Below are 23,537 nucleotides of genomic sequence, written 5' to 3'. Positions count from 1 at the left end.
GCATATATATAATATATATATTTATATGTGTATATCTCTATATATCTACATATATACACACATAGCAGTTGTGCAACTGGAAACCCTCCTCTGGGCGTGGGGGAGTGCATCCATCCCACTGGGACAGCCCCGAGCAGCTGCAGTGTCCTGGTGTGAGGCAGGACAGGGCACTCAGGGCCTCCTGTGCTTTCAAGCCTCAGCTCTGTCTGCTCTGAAGAGAATATCCATCATGTTCATTCCTAATGTGCACTGCTGAAGGGCACAGAGTTAACTGAAAGGAAGTAACTGCTGTTTTATTTTCCTTTGTGTTAGCGTTGGGCTGGCTCTCTCTCAGACAACAGAGTTTCTAGAGATGCAAAAAAGGCAAGACAGGAGCAGAGTTTTGCTTTAGACTTGGTGGTCTCAAGCCAATGTGACTTTAATATAATTATTATTTTTTTTAATTAAATAAGACATGTCTAAACCTATTCCAAAAGCAACTTAGCCTTTAGAGCAAGTGATGTAAGATTATTTGTGTACAGAATCCTGCTCCGAGTGGATTAGTAACATTTGAGAGGAAAATTGGCAGCTTTCTCAGTGTTTCAGACAAGAGGCCTTTGCAAAGGAAAGACCAAAGTTGTCAATATAGTAGATGTCTTTTTCTAGTGATAAGGCATTTAAGATAGGGCCCTACAAGCTGCTTGTAAGTCCATAATTTAATAAATGAGGTTTGTATTATAGTAATCTAAAAAATGACTATGCAAGAGAGCGGAACAAATCGTTTGACCCCATCCATTTCAAATAAAGGTTAAACCAAATGGTTCTGACAGCTCCAGGTGCTCAGTGCAGGCACCTGTGGGTGGCTGGATGTGACAAACCCCAGGCTTCTGCTAAGGTGTGAGCACTCAGCAATCCTGTGACAAACATTGCAGCCCCACTGTTCACAGCCAGCAGCAAGAGGTGGGGAGGGAGAATTCCACCTAAAAATGATGAACTGAGCCTCAGTTCTGCTGATGGAGCTGCTGTTTGACTCCAGCAGTGTAAAGGTGATGAGAGCAGGGCTCAGGGACGGTGCTGCCAGCGTTCCACCCTCACCTCCACATCCTCCTCCATACCCAGCAGGAAATTCAGCTCTTTTTCCTTATTTTTACTCTCCAGACCTACAGCTACTGAGCAACATGGACATTAATAAATGCACACAGGCACAGTGGAAAAGCACACACAAGGAGCACAGACCAGGGTTCAATTAGCAAGCACACCAAAAATGAGACCTTTCCCTTGCTAATAAACCCCTCTCACTGATTGCTATTCCCAATTTTTGTTTCAACAGCACAGAGCCTTTTCAAGTGAAATGATTTTAACAAGTAAAAAGTAAGTTTGTGCCTGTTACAAAATGATAATCAACACGTTCACTGCCTTTCCAAATTTAGACAGCATTTATGAACCTACAAACACAGACTGAAATAACTGTTGGTGAGGCTAAAACAGCTGGGTAGGAATAAGGGGTGTGTTATAAAAAACAGCAACCTTGAATTAATGCTGAATCAATTAATTAGGCTGAACTAATGTTAAACAGAATCAACTATTAGAAAATAATACAACAAATTTTGTAAATCTTCTGCTTTTTCATTGTATTGTAGGAAAATGGATAAATCACTGTTGTCCCTTTGTTCCAGGAAATGGACACTGGCTTTTTGAGCCAGAGGTGACACCCTTTGTTCAGGTAGGAAAATTCAGATCCTGCTGTGGTTCCTCACTCGTGTCACACCATGAACGTGCCACAGTCTGTGTTAAATGGGGCAAACATGAACATGGCAGCTTCATCTTCTCCTGGCATGGCTGGGATGGGCTCCCTGGGGACACTTGGGAAAGGCTGGGAGGCTTTAATGTGGGAGCAGAAACAACGGGAAAATGGGAATGGAGGCTTGGATGCAGCTCGGCTCAGAGCTTCAGCCAGGCTCTGAGCCCTCTGCACATCCAAATCCTGCAGTGGATCCAAGAAGAAAGATCCTTTCCTTGGGCACAGGGTGTAGGAAGAGTCTTCCCCTTGCTGGTGGAGCTCCAGGCAGAAGAGTTTTCTCTTTGCTCCTCTCTTTGGCTGCCCTTGGGATGATTCACCAAACGCTCTGTGAGCCTGGGTTTAAAGCAGGGAAGGGCAGATTTTTCTGGCATTTGACAGAAATGACACCAAAGTCAAGAGAGGTGGGTTTGGCTGGGTGGAGAGAGGAAAAAAGCAAGTAGAAAAGAGTATTTGTGGGGCAGGGTAATATAATTTCTTTTATTCAAGATAGAGGTTTTGTAGCTCAAAGCACAGGGTGCAGAATATCTTTGGGTGCATTCATTGAACATACACGTTGGAATTCCAGAGGTGCCATACAGTAGATAAATTGTTCCTTTTGGAAAAAAATTTGCTTGAAAATAATATCTATTTTTATTTTTATTTATTTATTTTTTTTTTAATAAAAAAGATGTGATTGTTGATGGCAAAGCAGCAGGTGGGGTCCATACAAGGCATGGGCAGGGAGAGAGGACCAGGAGCGTGCCCATGTCGAGGGTTGGGGTCAGGCACTTCCCTGCTGGGATGCCTGGAGCTGCCAAAGCCACCCCTGGGGTCCCCAGTGACCTTCAAGTGCCACTTGGGTGACACAAGAGATTTCACTTGGCCAGGACTGCAGGAGTTAAGCTGGAAGAGAAAGCCTGGTCTGAAGGCAGCTCATATCTTATCAACAAATCTACAACGTTAGGAAAGCTCACAACACAAACTCATTTTTCCTCTGTCTGTTGTTATTACTCCTTTTGATTAAAAAAAAAAAAAAAAAGGAAGAAAGAAAAAAAACCAAAAAACCTGTTTCATATTTGGTATAATACAGGAAGTCAGAGAAAAGCTATTGTACAGCAAATTTTAACCACCAACACACATTTAATATCTAGTGTAGCATTATGGGAAACTAAATGTATGTCTGGACTTATTTTTAATGCTTCCAAAAATCTTTACTATTGGAACATAGATGTGGGGTGGAAGGTATGCTCATACTCTCACTGTGGTAAGGATGCCATCGAGTATGACCCATAATTACTGTAAAAATGCCAACTAAAGAGTGCAGCTGCAAAGTTCTATTGCATAAGGAAGCTTTCTTGTTTAAACTTTAAATAAGCAAGTTTATTAAAATATTCTAAGACACTTACCTTACCCTAGTTACTGCCAAGCTCTAATAAAAGCCACAGTCTGTCACTAGTATACTTTTTGTGTTAATTTTATAAAAATTTGGTGTGAGCTTTGATGGATCATTTACAGTTTATTAACAAGATGATCATCTTCATACAGTTAGAAGGATTCTTTTTTTTTTTGTTGTTGTTTTTTGACCTTACATGCTCACAGAATAAAAAAGGATCCATATTCATAGAGAACAAACACCCTTTTTTCCCCTGTCTGCAAACAGGTGTGCTAAGTTTACACACACAAAGAAATGCTCTCGTTACTCTTAACTGGCAACTGTGTGTACATGTGTATGTATGTATATATATATCCAAAAGGATGGATTGGTGTGGCTGTGAGGGTTTTTATAGAACAGGGCCCCTGTGCTGCTGCTGGCCCCGAGGCTGAGGCAGAGATCAGGGCTCTGGCAAGCTCTGAGCGTTGGGCTCAGCTTCTCACCTGCAGAGCTGATAAAAACGTTTTGTCACCTGCCCCAGCCAACATTTCAGCCCTTTGGCCTCTCAAATCAGGCAGAGCTGCTCACACCTGGCTGCTCCTCCTGCATCCCCAGCTCCCTCTGGGGCAGGGAGAGCAGTCCAGAGCAGGAACAAGCCCTGGGGATTTGCATTTCTCCTTTGCTGACCCTGAGGTACGAGAAGGGCCGCGGGCTCTCTGCTGCTCTGGACAGCAAACACAGCAGGTTTAGCCATGCTGGGACAGCTCCCATTCATCTGTGGCTGTGGTGGTGTTGTTCTTCTGCTCCCTCCCTTCTCTCACCCTCCAGATGAACATTTTATAAAAGCTAAACCTGTGGTATAACTCTTCTCTCTATATAAATATATATATATACATACACTCATACATATACAAATACTAACCCACAGACAAAATATTTTCTGAACAGTTGAATAGCAACAAGTCAACAGATAGAAAAAAAATGGAGTCAATCTGGTTTCGTGGTGTTTTTTTTTTTTTTCTTTTTTTTCTGCTCACCCCAAGGTGGGTGGGGGTTTGGATGTCATGGTCTGTTAACATTCAGAGTAAATTTTGAGTAAACCTTGTGTCCTGCAGGAGGAATCCAGGGCCAAAGGGCGGAGGGGCGGAGGCTGTCGAACACCAAGGTACAGTTGGACAGATTGAGTGAGATTGCAAACTAAACTGGAGCAACTGAGGCCGAGGAGTGAAGAACAGTCCTTGTAAACTGCAATCTTCAGGGCTGATGGGTTTTTTTCCTTTCTTCTCGTTGCCATGGCAACTCTGTAGGACAGCTTCAAATGGCAGAATTCTTACAGACCTAAAGGAGGAGATGGGGGTGAGTATTGCCATGCAAATCACAGGATCTTTATGTGTTTGGGGGTTTTTTTTCCCCCTCAGTCAAATCACTGGTTGGGTGCATGAACATTGCCAGTAGTTAAATGTTGATTATTTGGGTCCAGAGACAATTAAAGTGAGTGCAGAAATCTCCAAGAGGAAAGCCCAAAATGTCATGTGGGGCAGTCAGAGACCTCTGTGGTGCAATTCTGGAAGATGTGGTGGGAGGATAAATCCTGAGCCAGGACCTGATTCCCCCACCTTGGGCACCTCCATCAGTTCCATTCGTGCCCAAGGAAATGCCAGCCCCTCCCTCCCTGCGCACCCTGACAAGCAAAGAGCAAACAAACAAAATTCTTTTAAAAATGAACACTCTAATAGAGCTTTAGAGTTTGTGAATAAAAGGGAATAAAAGGCCTGGTGCATCATATTAATGTTGCTACAGAAATATGAGAGTTTTATGTGGTGTTTCTATTAAATGAAGTGAATGTGGGGCTTGAATTCTGTTTTAGATGGACACCCTGATAATACCAAGGCAGTAAAGGAATTCAGAAAGGAGAGTTCAGGAGCAAATCTAACATCAGCTATAGCTCACACTCAGCCTATAAAACCAAGGGAAAGACTCAGTCAGCAAATGTTTTTCTAATGTTTATTGCATCTGTACACTTCAAAGATTGTAATATTGCAATATTGATAGTTTTGTCACCACCACAGAAATGTTATGGTCAATGTTAGATGCTGGTTTGCGCCCTTTAAAAAATTTTAATGATCTGTTTGCCTTTTAGGGCAAATCAAATTTAATTTAATTATTGATAAGGCTGTTTTGTTTTATCTGTTTCTTTCTTGTTATCCTTTGAACTGATGTCAATATTGAATTCTGCAGCAAGCAGGCACCTGGATGCCAACAGCTGCCTGGCCCCTTCCCTGCAGTGCTTCACTTCTGGTAAACAAAGGTAAATAAAGCAAATTAAGTGTAAGAAATCCATAGAGGTGCTGATGGATGGGGCTCACTGAAGGGAGAAGTTTAACTGAGATTTCCAAATAGGACAAAATCTGGAATTGCTTGGGCACGTGGATTTTTATCCTGCTGCTGAAAGAAAAGGTCTGGCCACAAAATCAGGATCCAGACTCACATATAGGAGATTTATGGTCATGACTGCCAAAGTCTGGGTATATTTGGATTAGGGATGCCAGCTAGAACTAAATTCTCATAAACAACCTGATCCCCTGGGTGGTGAAAAGAAAGAATTTGAGACTCTGGTCTCACAGACAACCTGAAAAATAGCATTTCCAGATCCCAATGAAGCTCAGTGTCATTAAAGGGGATTTGTTTAATCCTGGCTCAAAGGAGCTGACACTGGTCTGGGACTGATGGAACTGCTCTGAATCCTTGGGAGATCCTTGGGGGTCTTCCTGCTCAGGATAGGCACTTGGACATGATGAATGAGCAGCAGCTGTGGTGCTGAGTTTCTGTGCAATGCTCGGGCTGAGACGTCACCAGAGAAATCTGTCAGCACAAAATTCATAAATTCCCCACCAACTGGAGCAGCCACGGAGCTGCTCCACCAACAGCCTGTAAATAAAGGGCAGGGTTTGGTGATTTATGTGCACACCTGAAGAAAAGCTTGTATATTTTACATTATATTGACAGGCATAATGAATGTGTGTGAGCCTTTCATACACATTGTGGGATGTACAGAAACCAGTTAATCTTTAATTATGACTTTTTCTCCTTTGCTGTTTTTGTATCTATTGAAGGCCAGTTTGTCTCTCACAAGGAATTTTGGACCCTCCCTGTTACCCCAGCTGCCTCTGCAGGCACCACCCCATTCCTGGCTCCTTTCACCTCAAAGCTCTACAAGCCCTGCCCAGATTTTCTTCCACTGAAATTTCTCCTCAACTCCATCCTTTCTTGCCTTTGATCCATTCAATCACATGCCTGAAAATGAAGTTCCCTTGGCTCCTGGGACTATCTCCTCCTGTAATTTTACCATGATTTCTCTAATCACTTTCCCAGCCTCTCCTTTGGTCTCGTTCCTCCAGTTTATTCCTTTAGGAAACCTTTTCCCCCCCACTTTGGTTTCTTCCCCTTCCCAGTGCCACCATCCTTTCCTGCCCAGCAATGACATTGTTGCTGACAGTTCAGAGCTCTTACTCTCTTCTCCCACTTTTCCATTTAGTCTAAAATGTCAGCCTCTAGCTCTGATAACTTTTGGATGTTTTCCTGGCAGCTCTGCACAGCTACAACTCAGCTCTTAAACCTTCCCCCTGGAGCACTCCCTCCTTTGATTGCCCAGGACAACACCATCATCCTGCCTCTTGTTCAGGCCTGAAAGCACAAACAAACCAGAGGAGCTTTTTGTCATGGAATCTCCTTTCTAGCTCTGTACATTTAGGTTATGTCAATCCAGAGGCTTCTCTCTCACAGGTTGTCCCAAAGGGCTTTTTGTAGCCATTCAAAGAGCCAAATCCCCTACCCAGGCTCTCACTTAGCAGGTTTGCAGCATCTTCTGTGAGCCCTTGACAAACTGAGCTGCTGTGTGCTCATCCCCTGCCAGCCTTGTGCTCTACAGAGCATTTTCCTGCTCTGCCACTTTGACAAAACCTCTGTGGCTGTGCCTCCTTCACTGCCTCTTTCCCCCTGTTCATTCCTGGATTTTCCCTGCAGAAATTCCCTGGTTTTCCCCTCATTCACAGCCTGTGGTGGCAACTTCCCCTGAGGTGTGTTCAGAGAAACCTGGGCCCCTTCCACAGGAAGCTGTGCCCCAACATCTCCTGACACTTCCACAAACTCTTGGCACTGGCAGAGGGTGCCAAGACTACTCTGAATTCAGCTGAGCCTTGTGTTAAAAGAATTATCCCAAACACAGCCATTAATGGTGATTGAGTAAAAAGAAGGGCTTTTTCCATCTCATTTTCTATGTCATGAACTGTGCACTTAGACCTACACCCCCACAAAGTATAATAATTTTTATTGAATAATAATTATTTATTGTTGAGTAGAAAAGTAGAAAATTTTGCACAGGTGGATTATTTAAAGGAATGGTTTTTGCCTCTGGAAATCAGATTCAACTCTCAAAATTATGGTCTGTAACGTTTCAGTAGACAACTTTTGGTAAGTAAGAATATGCAAGATCAAATCTATCTTGGGTCTTTCTGTTGCACACAAAATTGATTGGAAATTGTTCTGTCCTAGAGAGCATCAGTCTTTTATTTTCTGTGGTTAATAACAAGTGTCAGTTACAAATTTACTTTCTACAAAGAGTCTGATAAGGTCATGTAAGGTGTTAATTGGCCAAACATCCTGGCCAGTAACTCCCTTAGCACAAAATCTACAGGAATCAAGGATAACCAAAGTATTGCCTGGAAAATTTAATGTTTATCCTCAATCAAAGATAACCCAAGTATTGCCTGTAAAATTTAATGTTTATCCTCAATCAAAGATAACCCAAGTATTGCCTGTAAAATTTAATGTTTATCCTCAATCAAGGATAACCAAAGTATTGCCTGGAAAACTCAATATTTATTCCCAATCAAGGATAACCAAAGTATTGCCTGGAAAACTCAATATTTATTCCCAATCAAGGATAACCAAAGAATTGCCTGGAAAACTCAACCTGAAAGTGAGGAAATCCACTGAAACCAACACAGCTGCTCTGTTATAAACTCACTGGGGAGATCTGAGCCTCTGGTCCATGTTTAAAATCTCTCTGTTCTCCCAGTTGGATTTCCAGTGTTCATTGTTGTTTCCTGTGTAGGAATTGCAGTTTTCTTGTTGGCTTTTCTTTTTATTTATTGTCCCCATAAAGAAGGAACAAATGAAAGTTCCAGAAATGCTCACACAGAGCCAAATTTTAGAATCTACTTCATATTTGAGCCCCAGCTCACCTGGTGACTTTTCCACTCACTTTGATGGGATTGCATTGGTTTTTAGGTTTTTTTTTGAACCCGTTATTATGTATTTTATAGCACAGATAATTTATAGTTTGCAGCTGGCAATAGCTCATAAAATATATTAGTATTTAAGGAATACTGTGAGCATAAAATGTGCAAATAATGCGTGCAGGGAGCACATTTGCTGATCAATGAGAACTATTTCTTTTAAGAACTTAATTCCCTGGTAAGCCTGTGCCTGGCAGGTTTAGATCTGCACACTAATGATAATTAGGCCTAGTAATTATTTTATTTTCTTTCTATCAGCTCTGCCTCCATATCTGGCCTCAGCACTCAGGAATTATTACCCACCCTGTGTTGTTTCAGATGTGATTTGACAGAAATTACCTACAACGAGTGATTTGCTGCCCAAAGCACTCAAGCCACAAAGGTGGGGAGGGAAATTTTTTCTCTTATTTTGTCCCTTCCACCTTTTCCTGTGGGTATCCAGGGATTCACAGCAGCACTAAGTGAGCACAGCTGTAGGGAATGTATTCCTCCAGAAATCTCTCTCATTTCGGTCTCTAATGTGATCTTCACCAATTTTATCTCACAGTTCTCCTCTGCTCTTCTCCCTCTGATACTTGAGAGACATTCAGCCTTGTTCCTTCTGAGATAACAGTGAGATAGCAGAGAATTCACAGAGTGACTAGGCTGGGAGAGATCCTTAAAGATCCATAGCAGTGAGAAAGGCAGGGTTACTGCCACGTGTTTCTGAATTATTGCATTTCTGTCAATGGGCTCAGATAGGAAAGCACAGCACCCTCTCAGCAGCAGCTGGTGGCTGTTGGCATCAGGAAGAAGAGGAGGTCTGGAAGTGAAGATTTTCTTCTGCTGGACAAATCCTGTGAGAGTCTGTCTGGAGCTAATGTACTAATAGCATCAATAAAAATAATTATACTTTGGGGATATTGGTCTAAGTGCACAGTTCAGGGTAGGGAGACTCATGGCATAGAAAATTAGATGGAAAAAACCCTTATTTCTCCTCAACCAAGGTCTGCTGGCTGTATTTGAAGTTGATGATGGTGGTCAACTCCACAGGAAAGCCCTGCATTAGAGTTTCAAAAGCTGATTTGGTTTGAAAAGGTGCAATTTATCTAATTTAGCCCAAGTTCCTAATGCTGGCTTCTTCAAAGGCTGCAGAGACATCTCCCTGCCTCTGTCACACTGGGCTAACTCAGGGTTTACTCCTCGTGGTCAGCCACACAACAGAGGAAAATGGAGGGAAAAATACACAGAATTTAAGGCAAAGATTTAATGATCTGCATTCCAGGGAAGAAGCAACTGGTGGGATGCAAATTCATTCCCTGAGGTTCAGGCTGCCAGAGCTCACATTCCAGCAGAGCCTTTCCCTCCAGCCAGCAGTGGGGCTTGCAGAACTTCTGATCCCAGAAATTCTCTGGTGCCCCCCAGCTTTCCCTGCTGCAGCCAGAGCTCTCTCTGAACATATTCACATTACATTAGGGACTCAATCCCCTGCTTCTTTTAAAGACACAGGTCTAAGCAGAGTAATTAACAGCCTTTGGAAGATGTGCTCTTTATGAGACCAAGCTCACCCTCTATTTCACAGACTCTGCTTCTACACTGCAGTTAAAACCTCATAAAAATTAAAGGCGTTTAAGTTTCTTGCTGACCCTCTGTACAGGAATGAGCTTTGCCCAAAATGCATTCATCCTTTAATTCCCATTAAAATAGGAGAGTTAACACAGCTGGAGTTTGGAGTTCAGCTCATGCATGCTCCATTTCTTTCAATTACCCTTTCATCAGAAATATTACATTAATCTGGCATAATTAAAAGTCTACATTACATCATGGACTTTATTGAAACCTCAGTAATGCTAAAGAGGTAACAAAAATGATAGAAGAGATCAGCACTGTGCTTCTGATTAGGCAGCTAATCAACATCCAGGTACTTCTTTCCTGGATTTACCATCTAGGAAAGGTCATTAATTAGAGGCACAGTTATTAGTTTAGCCTGGATGTAGAATTTTGAAAAATATAAATTATTTTCATGTGCATCACTTGTTGATCTGTCACTGGGAAGTTTCAACTGCAGAAGTTTCACAGTGGGCCTATAAATCATTATAAATTTCCCCCAAAATCTCATTGAATTTGAAGGACTGTTCCCAAACAGATACCCTGTGTTTTCATTCCTGCAATTAAGAAATTTGAGGTTAATATCAGCCAGAACAAACTGCTGATCTCACTGGCCACAACACCCTGGGGAAAAGTTTATAAAGACTCCAAAAGCAAATGAGTTTATCCTGAAAATCTGCAGCTCATAGCATCACACACAATTGGTTTCTCATTTAAGTGAGAAATTATTTGACATTATGCTGTTAAGGATGGGAGAAGCACTGTGTGAAATGAGAGGCTCATAATTGCCCTCAGAGCTTGGGGGGCTCTCCTAAATCAGTGCCAGGGTTGGGCTGCAGGAGCTGAAACTCTGCCAGGGGCTCTGCAGTCAGCCCAGAGGGGCAGGGAGGGGGAAAAGTGCCAGCCCCAGCTCCCAGTGGGCACAGGGGACACAGTCCCCCTGCTGAGGTCCTTGCACCCGTGGGACACCAGCATTAGCAGCTCCCACACTGCTAATCTATTATAATTATATTCATTATAATAGATTCATTCTTATTACATTAATTTATATAATTCATATCTATACATATATCTATTTATATAGAAATAGATAGTAATATTAATATATAATATAACTGAATATAATATAACTTAATATAATATAATATAATATAATATAATATTATATTATATTATATTATATTATATTATATTATATTATATTATATATAATTATATATAATAGACTAGAATACATATAATTAATATATAATGTATATTAATTATATATTAATATTAATTATATAATCTAGAATATAAATATTATATATATATATATATATATATATATATATATATATATATATATATATATATATATATATATATATATATATATAAATTTATTATATAGCAGGGCTGGAGGAAGCCAAAGTGCTCTTTCTTCTGACCCTGGCAAGGGCTCTGCTGAATTCTTGTCTGTGCCTGCCCTCCTCCCCATCAGGTACTCACACACACTCCCTGTGTAATGAGCTCTTCCTATGTGAATAAAATAAACATTTTCTGAAAGAAAAGTTGCTCAGATGAAGCAAAATTCCCACTCTCCTTGCTTAGAAATTCAGAGCCATGTGCTTCCCTAGGTTTATCAAATAAAAACCATCTTCTAATACAATTCCTGTTCTCCAGGGAGGTGAAGAATCTCACTGGGAGATGGGGAGTTTTAAGGTAGAAAAGCCAAGATGTACTCCATTATTATTTTTTTAAAAATTGATGTGAATTTCAGTTGGATACTTTGTCAAAGCAGTGTTGCCTTCATTGGAGCAATAGGGAATAAATGCTTCCTTCATTTTTCAGTTCTGTCAAAACTAAACAATTGCAGAGGTGGCTGCCTGCAGCCTGCAAGGATATTTCCCCATGCTCTAATCTGATAAATGGAATGGAATGGTTGAAAATATTCAACAAGTGAAATGAATAAGTACAGTTTGGAAATAGCAGCACTGAACAAGTCTGCTGATTTTTTTTTTTTCATAGGGATGCTGAAAATGAAATGCATCAGCTGTAGCAGGGAGCCAACCTTTTAAAGGGCTGGAAGCTGCTCAGGCACTCAGATCTCATCTCCCACAGCAGCACAGCACAGGTTACCAGCAGTTTTAAATAAGCAGAACATGAACAATCCAGACACATTCAGATCTGTGGGTACAAACTCAACCCAGCTTGAAATCCTAAATTAATCATCTGAAGAAATTCTTGTTGAGTAAGAATAAAAACGAGAGTGAAGGATTATGCTTAGAAGCCACAAAAAAGGGGAAAAAAACAAACTAGAAAATCAGCCAGGTGTTGGTATCAACCTGCTCACTTCAAATCTTTTGAAGAACTGCTCCTAAAAGTGGTGCTTACCTAACCACCAACTAATGACCTATCCCAATTAATTATATTGATAAAGTGAGGTTTTAAGTCCTCATCTAAAATACTCCAAACATTAATGGTCCTTTAAAGGGCTTTGTGAGTATCCACTGGGTATTGCAGAAGCAAAGGCAGCAGCATCAAACCTTCAGGCACCACAAATCTCCTCCTAATCTTTAATATCCTGCCCAAATCTGAACACAAAGCTGTTTACACTGAGTTATTTGGATGCTATAAAGGGAAAAAATAGGACAGGAATAGGAAAAACAGTTATGGGGAAAATAGCCAAGGACAGACATGGTGAAAAGAAACAAACATCTCACAATGTGTAGTGACCATCAATGGCAGAAAAAAATGCTTCAGCTGGTCATGTATTCGGTGCCAGTTTTTAATCATAGGCCACTCCAGAGCAATCCTGACCATAACCATCTGAAATTCAATATTTATGTGGCTTTAAGAAGCTGTTCAGAGAAGAAACACAAAACATTATGTACCAACAATTACTGCGAAGTACCGTTGAGAAAATGGAAACATAAAAACGTTCCCTTGAATTCCCAGCACTAAATGGGCTCTCAAACCAATCTCTGAATGTCCAGGCCATGGCTGCAGAGTGACCAGCAGCAATAGCACTGCAGCTCTTGGGGAAGGAGCTGCATTTGCTCCCTTCTGCATTCCAAACACACATCTCCTAAACTGGCCCCTCTGCGCTCCTGCAACGCCTGTGGATGGCTCCAAATGTGTGGAAAATGCCATTTCCCACCTAACTGACTCCATCAAATGCAGTGTTATTAAGCACATTTCAATATGCTGATGGGTAATTTGGGGGCATTTCTATTTGTCTTGTCTGGTGTACAAACATCCTGTCCCCAATTATGGACATCCATATGGATTTCTGGGCCATTTCAAGCCCCATTAATTTTAGGTGGGCTCCCAAACTGCACAATATGTTGCAGGATTGGAAAAAACCTGCAGTGAAATCAGAAGAATGGGCACAGCTCTGTGTTAAAATTGAGATTCAAATCAAGGCTGGCTCAAATTGAAGCAACCCCTTAACCCCAAACCATCCTTTCCTTTGAAATCAAACCAGATCTTTAAGGGCACAAATAAAAATGGTGTTTTTCTCATACAGGCACTTGAGAGAGCATCTATTTCAGTGATATTTAGCTGCAAAAATAATAACATTAATGTGGACCAAAGCATCTGTCAAAAAGACAGTGAGTGATAGTGGATATTGCTGCTGTTGTTTGGTTTAGGATGTGAGATTTACATCACTGGAACTCACTAAATATCAGCAATTTCCAATTACTTGGAGGGCAAATTTTAAGTGATATTTTAGGTACCTACATGGTGGTGCTCTAGCACAAGAATGCAACTCAAATTAGAGCAGTGCAAAAAAAAAAAATCTAAACAACCACCTCAATAAAGCACCTTTCACAGCAAAACTCTCCAATTTTAATAGTTTTTGCAATTTTAGCCAAAATAGGGATATTTGATTTCTCAGAAATGGGAAAATGTATCTTGGAAACTTCCTTAGTATTTTTCATTAAACTGATCTCTTTTTTTAACTTATTTAAAAATAAACTGCTCTGAAAAGAAGAAAATTGCTGTAGAAGATTAAAAGGTGCTAAGACAACCTAAAATATAAAAAGAAAACAACCAAACCCAACCAACAAAACAAAGAAACAAACAAGAAGTGTTGGTTTTAGCAAATTCACCTACTGGGAACCCTTCCTCTGGAACTGGATGGAACAGGGATGAACTTCTTCCTTTTTTTCTTGGGAAAACCCAAAAATTCTACAGGGAAAACCCAATTGTTGAGTCCTGAAGGAAAAAAAAGCAACCTGGCTGTTTAAAACTCAGCCAAGAAATTCAAAATAAAGGCTGAAAAGTGGGAATGTGCAGGTAACAAATCTGCAGAGGGAAGGGAAAGAGCAGTGACCTTAAAGGTCTGTTCCATTTGAAACCTGCTCTGATTTGTCTCATTCTGGTGCCTTTCAGGAATGCTCTGTTTCCCTTTTCAGCCATTTGATGTTGCTGCACAAATAACACGGGGTAAACAAGAGATACAGGGGCTGCTGTGGCTTTGAAAAATGAGCTGGGTGAGAGATAACACTGCAGGATTAACTCTGCCTGTCCAGCTCCATGGAAATTCAAACTCACCAGTCCCATATAATTGAATTTTTTACATTTTTTGGGGTTTTTTGGGGTTTTTTTGGGGTTTGTTTTGTAGTGGTTTAATAATAAACACATCATTTTCAAGGGATAAAAAAAAAACAAAAACAAACTATATTTTCTCTATTGGCTCTGTATGTTTATTTGTCAAATCAGAAAAAACCCAATATAGTGAGGGACAGCCAACACCAAATAGGAAAAGTTTGTGGAAATTACTGGGCAATTAAATTCAGGGGTATCTCTAAGGCTTTTTTGTAACCTCTGTGCCAGTCTCTGTTTTTCAAACACACCTGAGGCCTTTCACCCTGACTTTAACAAATTAATTGCAATGTAGACACCTCTAGCTTATTTAATTTCTTTAAGGCAGCGTTTCCCCCCTCGTCTGGCACATCACTTTCTGTTCAGAATAATGGAGCTCTTCACTTATTTCAGCTCAACTTGCAGCTTTGTAATCCAGTGGCCAGGTGAACAAAATAAAAGCTTCTCATTCATGGTTGATAGTCAAAAAAGATAAAACATTGGGTTTTTTCAACATGAGGTTCAGATCCCAGTCTTTTTATAACAGGGAAATCTAAGTAAAATATTAGTGACACAACTATTGTGCCTTTTATTCCCTTCATTGCACACATTTGAATCCAACGTGGTCTTTTATGTTGGTAGAATATAAAAGAAGATATGAAATGCAATTACCATTCTATGATTATGCAATTAAGTGAAATAGTTATTATAAAATCAAAAGCCCAGAATTCAAATACCCCTTTAAATACTAATAATAATATAAATAATTTGTAATAGATCTAAAGCTTAGTTCTGCCAGCCAGAGTGGTTCTTCCTCAGTATCCCACAGGGCCTGGGCAGATTTTGTGCACAAATATGCACAAATTTGATTTGGCTTGTTTTGCTGTGCCATCCCTCACCCTTGTGGGATGTTGTGGCTGCTCTCTCTCTGAGGACATTGAGGAGCCTTCCAGGGGGGGCCTGTTTGCAGTTCTGGTGGTGGTGAGGATCCCTTTTAGCTGAGTTCTGAGCAGGGCTGGGTTGGCTGTGTCCCTTGGGAGCACTGCAGCGCTCAGGGCCCATCTCAGAGCAGCCCCACTCATGCTCAGACACATTTCCTCTTTCCCCACTCCCTCCCTCCCTCCCTCCCTCCAGGACCTGATTGCTGCAGCTCCCTCCCTGACCAGGAACCCAGCATGGTTTTTTCATGGTTTTTTTCCCCCCTCAATCTGAACTACTAAAGATCTGAATTTTGGCTGAACATTTGGTCCTGTCTTGTCTCCAGCAGTGGCAAGGAAAAGCTGACACCACACGAAGTCTCACCTTAAACACAGAGTCTGCTTTAATGACAATATTCTTTCCAATATTTGTCACCATTACCTGTTGTAACTTTGGAAACTCCTCTGCCTGTCCACTCTCCACCATTCCAGCTTGACCTCAGTAAAATTAGGTTAAATACAAAGCATGCAGAGATGCTCCTTTTCCCAATCAACTTTGTTTTCATCATCTTTTAATCCCACCACATTGTTTTGTTGTGCAAATCTGCCCATATATTTTGGCATCTCATATTTTCTATTTCTGGCTGCCAGGAACTCCTAATTTTTTCTTGTTGCAGCTCTATCTACCTTCCCAGGGGCTTCTGGGCAAGTGTGCAGTCTGTATCCCATTATCCCTCAATATAGTGAGCACAGTAGGATGTCTCCAGAATGGGAGGAACTGCTGGGTTTTGCATCCATTTCAGTTTTAATCAGGCTCTTCACTTGTGTGCTCAGACACTTCAGAAATCTGCCACATCTGACTTCTTTCATGATTTACTGAGGAGGCACATATTCTAAGTATAGCTAATAATTGCACCATTTAAATGATAATACCAAGATGTTTTCTACAGGAGAGAAATTCATGCAGGGCTCTTTCACCACGAGCAGCTCTTTCAGAGGGCTATCTATCCTCACACCAGATGTCAAATACAAAGAGAAATACTTTGGCATGAGTTACAAAGTTCATTTGACTGAAGGATTTACCTCCCAGGAACAAGAGCCTCATAAAATACAAACACTGGGAGCAAAGTCAGCCACGTAAGGGCTTTTGCTAAAATTAAACCCATAACTTGCCACTAGAAATGGGACGTTTCATCTGTTCAATAAGCACTAAAGTTCTCTTTGTTTTTATGGCATCATAATCTTTGATTACTCTGATAAATATTTGGACTATACAAAACATTGCAATGGAGCTAATCACAGTTATAAAAAATCTGTGTGTGGAAATGAGTTGGGAACGGGGCGATAGCAGCACATTTCAGAGGAGTTCAAACACAGAACCACATTATTTTAACTGGCTCCCAGCCCCATTCCTTTCTGTCTCTGTGCAGTGCACACCTGAGGAAAATGCTCAGGGGAGTTGTGGTGTTTGCTGGCTTTGCACAGGCAGGGTTGGGAACAGTTCCAGAGGTGGAATGACAGCCATGGAATAGCCTTGGGGTGCCCTTGGGGTGTATTCCACCCACAGCTGAGCTGGACAGGACCTGCAGCCAAGAAGAGCAACTCAAAAAGTGCTTTCCAATACTTAAAACTGCCTTTATAATTCAACCTAAGGAAAATGACCAGGCTTCTTGGTGGGGGCTGTAAAGAATCAACATGAACATGGCAACTTCCCAAAGTGCAAAGCCTTTCTCTACCCCTTTGTATCCTGAGCAGATGAATTAATGTAAATCAAGTTCAAGTGCAAATCACATCAGGTAAGAAAGTAATTCCAGTGGTGAAAGTCACGCCTAGTGTAGCAGCAGCAACGTTTATGAAGTGGCAACAAGAATATATCTGAATCAATGGGCTGCACATTTATATCCCTGCTGCAATGGTGTCACACCCTGTCAAATATTTTTAACATATTGCCCCTAACAGCTGAAGTTTGCATTTGGTTCCAGGAGACTGAGCCCAGCCCAGCTGAACCAGAGCCAAAACAGATCCTTTAGATGCCACTGATTGAGACTAAGAACAGGAATTTGCACTTAGCATTTATATAGTCCTTTTCATCTTCAAAGAGCACCACAAACATCCGCTGGTAGCAGCTCACAACGACCTTCACCCAAGCTTTTGGGATGAAAGGAGAAGCAAACAGGGCAGGATGTGTGCTCAGGCACACACCAAGCCTCAGGTGTGGGAGGGATCTCTGCCTCGACCTCCCCCCTGCCCCAGGGCACATTTATCTCATGGGGAATCCCAGGCCTTTCACCATGGCTCAGGTTTTAATTCACTTTACAAATGTATTCTGTTAATAGAAGATGAAGGTAACAGTCCTTAAATGACAGATTTACTGTCATAGTTGTAGGACACAGCTATTCCTTTGAAACAGAGAGGAATTCAGAGCTAACACTGCCTCAAAAAGTTTGCTGGCAGCTGTCACAGGACTACCCAGGGACATGTCCTGTTTAAATTCTGGATTCCATGGCTTTGAATTCCTACTTTTGGGTCATTCCGGGATTTTTTTCCCCATTTCCAATTCAAGTTAGGAATTTTGTAAATCTCATTTGGAAAGCTTTCTCAGAAACAGCAGAAATTCCTTTTAGCTGTCAGTTTTCTCTGCCCTCCAAGCCAGCCTGGCCATTTGATTACCAGCTCTGGGTGGTTCTAAGCCCAGAATCTCAAATAAGTTCCTCATGTTCCAGTCACTTGCACATTTTATGTGGAGGAACAGATTGAAGCAGACAGGCCTCGTTTTCCTGGTGACCCAGAACAGCCATTGTTACAGGAACACCTTTAATCTCCTCTTTCTGGGCTTGAATTGAATTCAAATGGGGAGAGATGAAAGCAAGCATTGCACAAATCTGCTACTACAGCTGGTACTTCTCACTTTATCATATGTTAGCTCTGATTCCCTTTGATTCCTCTTAAAATTATTGCTTCTATTTCTTAATTTGACAATCAGACATCCATTTATATGTTTTTTTTTGACTATGAAAAAGCCCCACCCCCCCCACCTGTCTCACAGCTATTCCCTCATGGGAAAAGAACCCAAAAATTCCAGCATTATGATATCAATGTGTGAATTTCTCTCCTCCCTTGGAGGGTTTTCTGATGCAGAGTGTCAATGAGCAGGAAAACAACACTTCATGACTTAGAGCTCAGCAAAAGACTTACAAAATAAACTGAGGAGTGAAAGGAGGATTAGGGTCAGGCTGATGTGGAGAGCATCACTTGCACTGCAGTCCATTTTGGATTTCTTGCAGGTACACACTTGTAACCTCAGTTCTGTGGTGTTGGTCAGAGGAGGTTTCCCAGAATCTGTCACTGAGATGGGGATGTTGTAATTGGCCTTTTTCAGGTTCTGCAGCAGGATGACCTGGGCATGGGTATCTGTAAAGGATGAGGGGACAATTAACCAAATGTGGGTGAAGGAGTGTGCAAGCAATATCAGACACGGCAGTTAGTCATGGAAATGAGGAAGAAAATGAGAATACTCTAAGAAAAATAACAAAATAAATGATTTGGAGGGAAGAGGCAGTACTGAAATTCTTTCATGGGCTGAAATCTAATTACAAACTTATTCCAAACCCCACCAAAAGAACAACTTGTAAGAACCCCTTTTATTTAAATACATGATTTGGTCTGTAAATTATTGGCAGAAGTTGCCTGTGCAAGCTAATATACTATTGAAATGCATTTGGGGGCAAGTCACCCCAAAAATGACAAGAAGAGATAAAAAATTTACTTGCCAAAGGAAAAAATCACCCTTCTTGCTGGGAAGTACAGGGAAAACTGCTGAAGCACTTCCTCAATTTCCCAGGGAAGGGAAGGGAAGGGAAGGGAAGGGAAGGGAAGGGAAGGGAAGGGAAGGGAAGGGAAGGGAAGGGAAGGGAAGGGAAGGGAAGGGAAGGGAAGGGAAGGGAAGGGAAGGGAAGGGAAGGGAAGGGAAGGGAAGGGAAGGGAAGGGAAGGGAAGGGAAGGAAGGCCCTTCCAAAGCCAGGGATCTGCTCCACCTGGGGAACTGAGGCCACAGCAGCTCTTGGCACCCAGTGGGGGTGATAATTCTGTCAGGGTGTGACACTGGGGTGGTTTGATGTTTGGAGAATAGCCAAAAAACAGCTCCTCCCCTTTGTCCTGCAGCCAGCGCAGCCATCACATCCATCCCTAGATGTTTCTAAGGCTGTGACATGAACTAAAAGACTGGAGAGTGGCAGAGAATAAAACATTCCAGAAAAGAAACAGGAATAACCTACATTGTGAAGAAAAGTTGTACTTTGTGCCCACAATTTGACACACAAACCTTCTGCAATCTCATGATCTTCTTACCAATTGTGCAAGGTCCCAGTGCATTGGGAGATTTTATTTGTGAAGGGTTTAAATACTTAAAATTAGGAAGTTTTTCAATTACATTGCTAAAGCCCATGCAAAACTTCCATGCTGTCCTACAGCAAAGCCTTGTACAAAACAATTGTGTGCCATGAGATGCAGTAATCTTCACAAAATTATCCATTATTAATAGCCCCTGATTAATGCAAAATAGAGGGAAGAAAATTCAGCCAATACAAGAGTTTAATGAAAAACCCAGAGAGGAAAGTTCAGCCAACACAAGAAGGAATTTCAGGTTTCAGAACTGGTGTCCCACAGGTCCAGCAGCCCCAGCACAGGGTAAAGCAGCAGCTTCTTTAGGTAGATCCATCCTACACAACTTTCATGCAAAACCCCTCCTAAATTCCCCCAGTGCCTCAGGGGGAGTGCCCTGGGAGGGAGGAGTGGGAAGAATAAATACACAAAAAACCAATACAAACAAATACAATAAATACACAAAAATCCAAGTTCCAGCCTTACTGTTAAGCCTGTTGATTCTCCACAACTTTTCTGGGCCGGATTGCTTGCTGAGCTCAAATTTGAATGGATCTGTGTTGGGATGAAGGTCTTTGTCTGATGCTCCTAGAACCACTACCCTGAGATCTTTTGCATCATCACAGACTTTTGCCAGCGTTGGATAAAGGGATGGGACATTGTCATTGACATCCTCCAAGGTGATGTGCAAAGTTCCTGTGCCCGTAGCAGGAGGGTTACCTAGAGGAAAAAGAAACAAACATCTGTTTATTAAATCACATTTCCATAAACTCTTGCTCCTATTTGCACCTGCGGGCTTGCAAAGGGAAATAATTTTTTATTGTTCTTACCTCTTTTATATGGAAATTATTGCTTAAAAAACCTGATGAGTCACCCTTGTAAATTCATTGCTGATTTTCAGAATGAAGCCTGTCTGATTCTCTACAGTATGGAAATTTATTCTAAGGAAACCTCTGGGAGAGGAATATTTTGAAGTTAAAATGAGAGTAGGACATGAATAGATATCTGGAACAGAATCTGTTCATCAGCACATACTGAGAGAAACATACTGGGAACCATCCCCCAGACAGCACAGTGTTCAAAGAATGAAGAATAAGACGAGTGAGAGGAAAAGGAGGCAGGAATCGGGTTCTGAGCTGGGTGCCCAGAAGCAGAGCAGGACCAGATCATCCCTGCCAGCCCTGAGGGCCCCGTGCAGCTCTGTCAGCAGCCCTGAACCTGCCAGAGGCAGCTCTGGGACACGAGGTGGGTTATTCACCCTGGCCTAGCAGTGCTCTCAAACCTCCCAGAGCGGTTTGCCAGCCTGACCCGAGTGCCAGCTGCAGGGGCGAGCCTGGTGCCCACTCACCACTGCAGGGCTCAGCGCCAGGGCTGTGGGGGACAAAGCAGCCCTGGTGGCACTGGGGGAGCTGGGGAGGCAGGGTTGGCCTGCTGGGAGCAGCACCTCAGTGCCAGGGCTGAGCCAGGAGCTGGCAGGTGGCAATAACCTGCAGAGCTGAGCCTGGCTGAGCCACTCACACACTGCCTGCGGCTCCTCTGGCACCCCATCAAAATCACCTCCGAGGGTTCTGAGTGCACGTTTTGTCCTTTGCTGTGACTGGCACTGAAATGTTGCACTCATGGGTTGTTTATTCCTTTTTTTTATTTCTGGTTTAGCACAGGGGAATGTGATCCCTGCACTTCCCTGAGCAGAACAGTCTTACAAGGTGTGAGTTCTACAGAACTCTACTCACAAGGTAAAAATGCAGCTGTATCTCCTTCTTTATAAGGTTTTATTAGGATAAACTGTTAAATTATGAAATTACTCCCATATAATTTATATTTTTAACCTAATAACTAACTACTTGTGACTCATAATGTGGACTTTTTTATTTAAACTATTTAAACCTATGAGGAAGAAGGTGAAGAAGAAGGTAAAGAAGAAGGATGTCTCTACTTTAAAACTTCTATTTTGTTTTATAACTATTATTATATTCTAAAGCTTTAAACTCAAAGTTTTCTACTATGTGACATTACACACTTCCATTCAAACTACACACTCATAACAGTTCTATTGTTTAATTGTGGAATTTCTTTCTGGTTTCAGGTCGAATGCAGGGTGGGGTCAGTGTCCATCAGTACAGAAATTCTCAGTGACCAGGGTTCCCACGTAAACCCTTGCCAGATGGGCTCAGGGGGCTGCAGCTCACCTGTACAGCACCAGGACAAGGTGCCAGAGCATCTCCAGCTCAGCCCTGCAAGAGGGGCCCTTCAGCACCACCCACAGCAGCCCAGTAACCCAGGCCTCCGAAAGGAAACTTATCTACAACACAATGAAATAAACTGAATTATTGCTGTGCTGGAGAGCATCCCCGGGCAGAAGCAAGTACCCCGTGGTGTGGATCTGATGAACTGCTGCCTGCAGCAGAATGCAATTAGTCCTTTCAATAACAAATGTTACTAATGGTGACACTTCATCTGTTTCCTGCGAGCAGAAATGCATCACAAAGGCTGAACGTTCATCCTTCTCCAGCCCTGCCCTCCCTTCCCATCTCACGCTTTGTCATCACAAGGGTTAGGCTTGAGTTCTTTTTAATGAAAAAGAAACTATTTTTCACTTTTTATTGGACTAATTGAATTTACAGAAAGACTCCCATCCGTTTTTTGTTCTTGATATATTATTAAGTAAAGTCATACGGCAGAATGGATGAAAAGACATTCTGGTATTTGAAATATGATCATAAAAGCCAGCCTTTCATGCACTTAATTAAACTGCTGTCTTTAATTTTGAATGCATTATTTCCACACTGGACTGATAATGTCTTATGCACTGCCCTTCTTATCTTTCTCTGAAGTCAGTGATATTAAAATCTGCCTTTTGAAATGAAGAAGCCAACAGCTTTATGGATGTCCTGCTACTTTGTCACACACAGATATGGCTGTGTTCTCCCTGCTGTGCAAATGTTTCACTCTTTGTATGGTTCAGGGGCTGGGCAAATATTACACACAAAAAAAAAAAAATGGAGTGAAAGGAAATTGCTTCTGTCCATTTCAATGACTTATTCTCTGCTTGGTTTATTTATAATGATTTAAACAAAAAATCTTTCGTTGATTTATGAAGACCTCCAAAAGAAAAGCAAGCAAATGTCAGGGTCATAAACTGGAGCTTGTTAACACACGTCATAAAAATGTAACACGAAATGAATCAAACAAAAATGGCCACAACTCATCCATTGGGAATATGTGACTTTCATAAATTTGATGGCATTATGCTGTTGAAATAATTCAAAATCCCATGATCCCCAGACACCTTTGATTTTGAAAGGAAAGTTACCCATAGAATATTTTAATTCTGAAGTAAAACTGTTAATTTGCATTGTCAAACCTTGTGGCTGAGAGCAGAATTAATGAGCAGAGCAAGACCTAAAGGGTCCAACAGTCCTGAGGAGAAGCTTTTTCAGTTGAGCTGTGATCCCAGTTGCCACTGAGCAGAACTGGCCATCCCTCCTGAGGATGAACATTTAAATATTTGGGTGCCCTTAGAGCCCTTGGAGACAGAGAGAATTCCAAACTCCCCAAAGTGGCACATCTGGGATGTACCCTGGGCATCACAGGAGTGAAACAGCATCGCTTCTTTGGGTAAAAGCTACTAAACAGAGGCTGAAGGATGGAGA

At 41.7% G+C, this 23,537-nt stretch overlaps 1 protein-coding gene and 1 long non-coding RNA gene across 3 annotated transcripts in view; one reads left to right on the top strand and one right to left on the bottom strand.

Annotated features, from left to right (window-relative positions):
- Positions 1-4,132: 4,132 nt before the first annotated feature.
- Positions 4,133-23,537, bottom strand: part of CDH13 (cadherin 13) — a 446,013-nt gene continuing 426,608 nt past the window's right edge. The window contains exons 12-14 of one of the 2 annotated variants that reach the window (XM_054640681.2): positions 20,371-20,604; positions 18,700-18,915; positions 4,133-4,469 (exon numbers count right to left, since the gene is read on the bottom strand). In XM_054640681.2, coding sequence (XP_054496656.1) covers positions 4,462-4,469; positions 18,700-18,915; positions 20,371-20,604 — 458 coding nt within the window. In that variant the 3' untranslated portion in view covers positions 4,133-4,461. Of the gene's footprint in view, positions 4,470-18,676; positions 18,916-20,370; positions 20,605-23,537 lie in introns of those variants that run through there. The other variant, XM_077184876.1, reaches the window with a different exon arrangement.
- Positions 4,423-19,216, top strand: LOC143695076 (uncharacterized). Its single transcript, XR_013183979.1, has 3 exons — positions 4,423-4,487; positions 5,370-5,439; positions 18,884-19,216. It is a non-coding gene; the product is annotated as an uncharacterized LOC143695076 (long non-coding RNA).

This window comes from Agelaius phoeniceus, chromosome 12 (genome assembly GCF_051311805.1).
Source record: "Agelaius phoeniceus isolate bAgePho1 chromosome 12, bAgePho1.hap1, whole genome shotgun sequence".
In the NCBI taxonomy this organism is placed as follows: domain Eukaryota; kingdom Metazoa; phylum Chordata; class Aves; order Passeriformes; family Icteridae; genus Agelaius; species Agelaius phoeniceus.
This window is presented reverse-complemented; position numbering and strand designations above follow the sequence as displayed.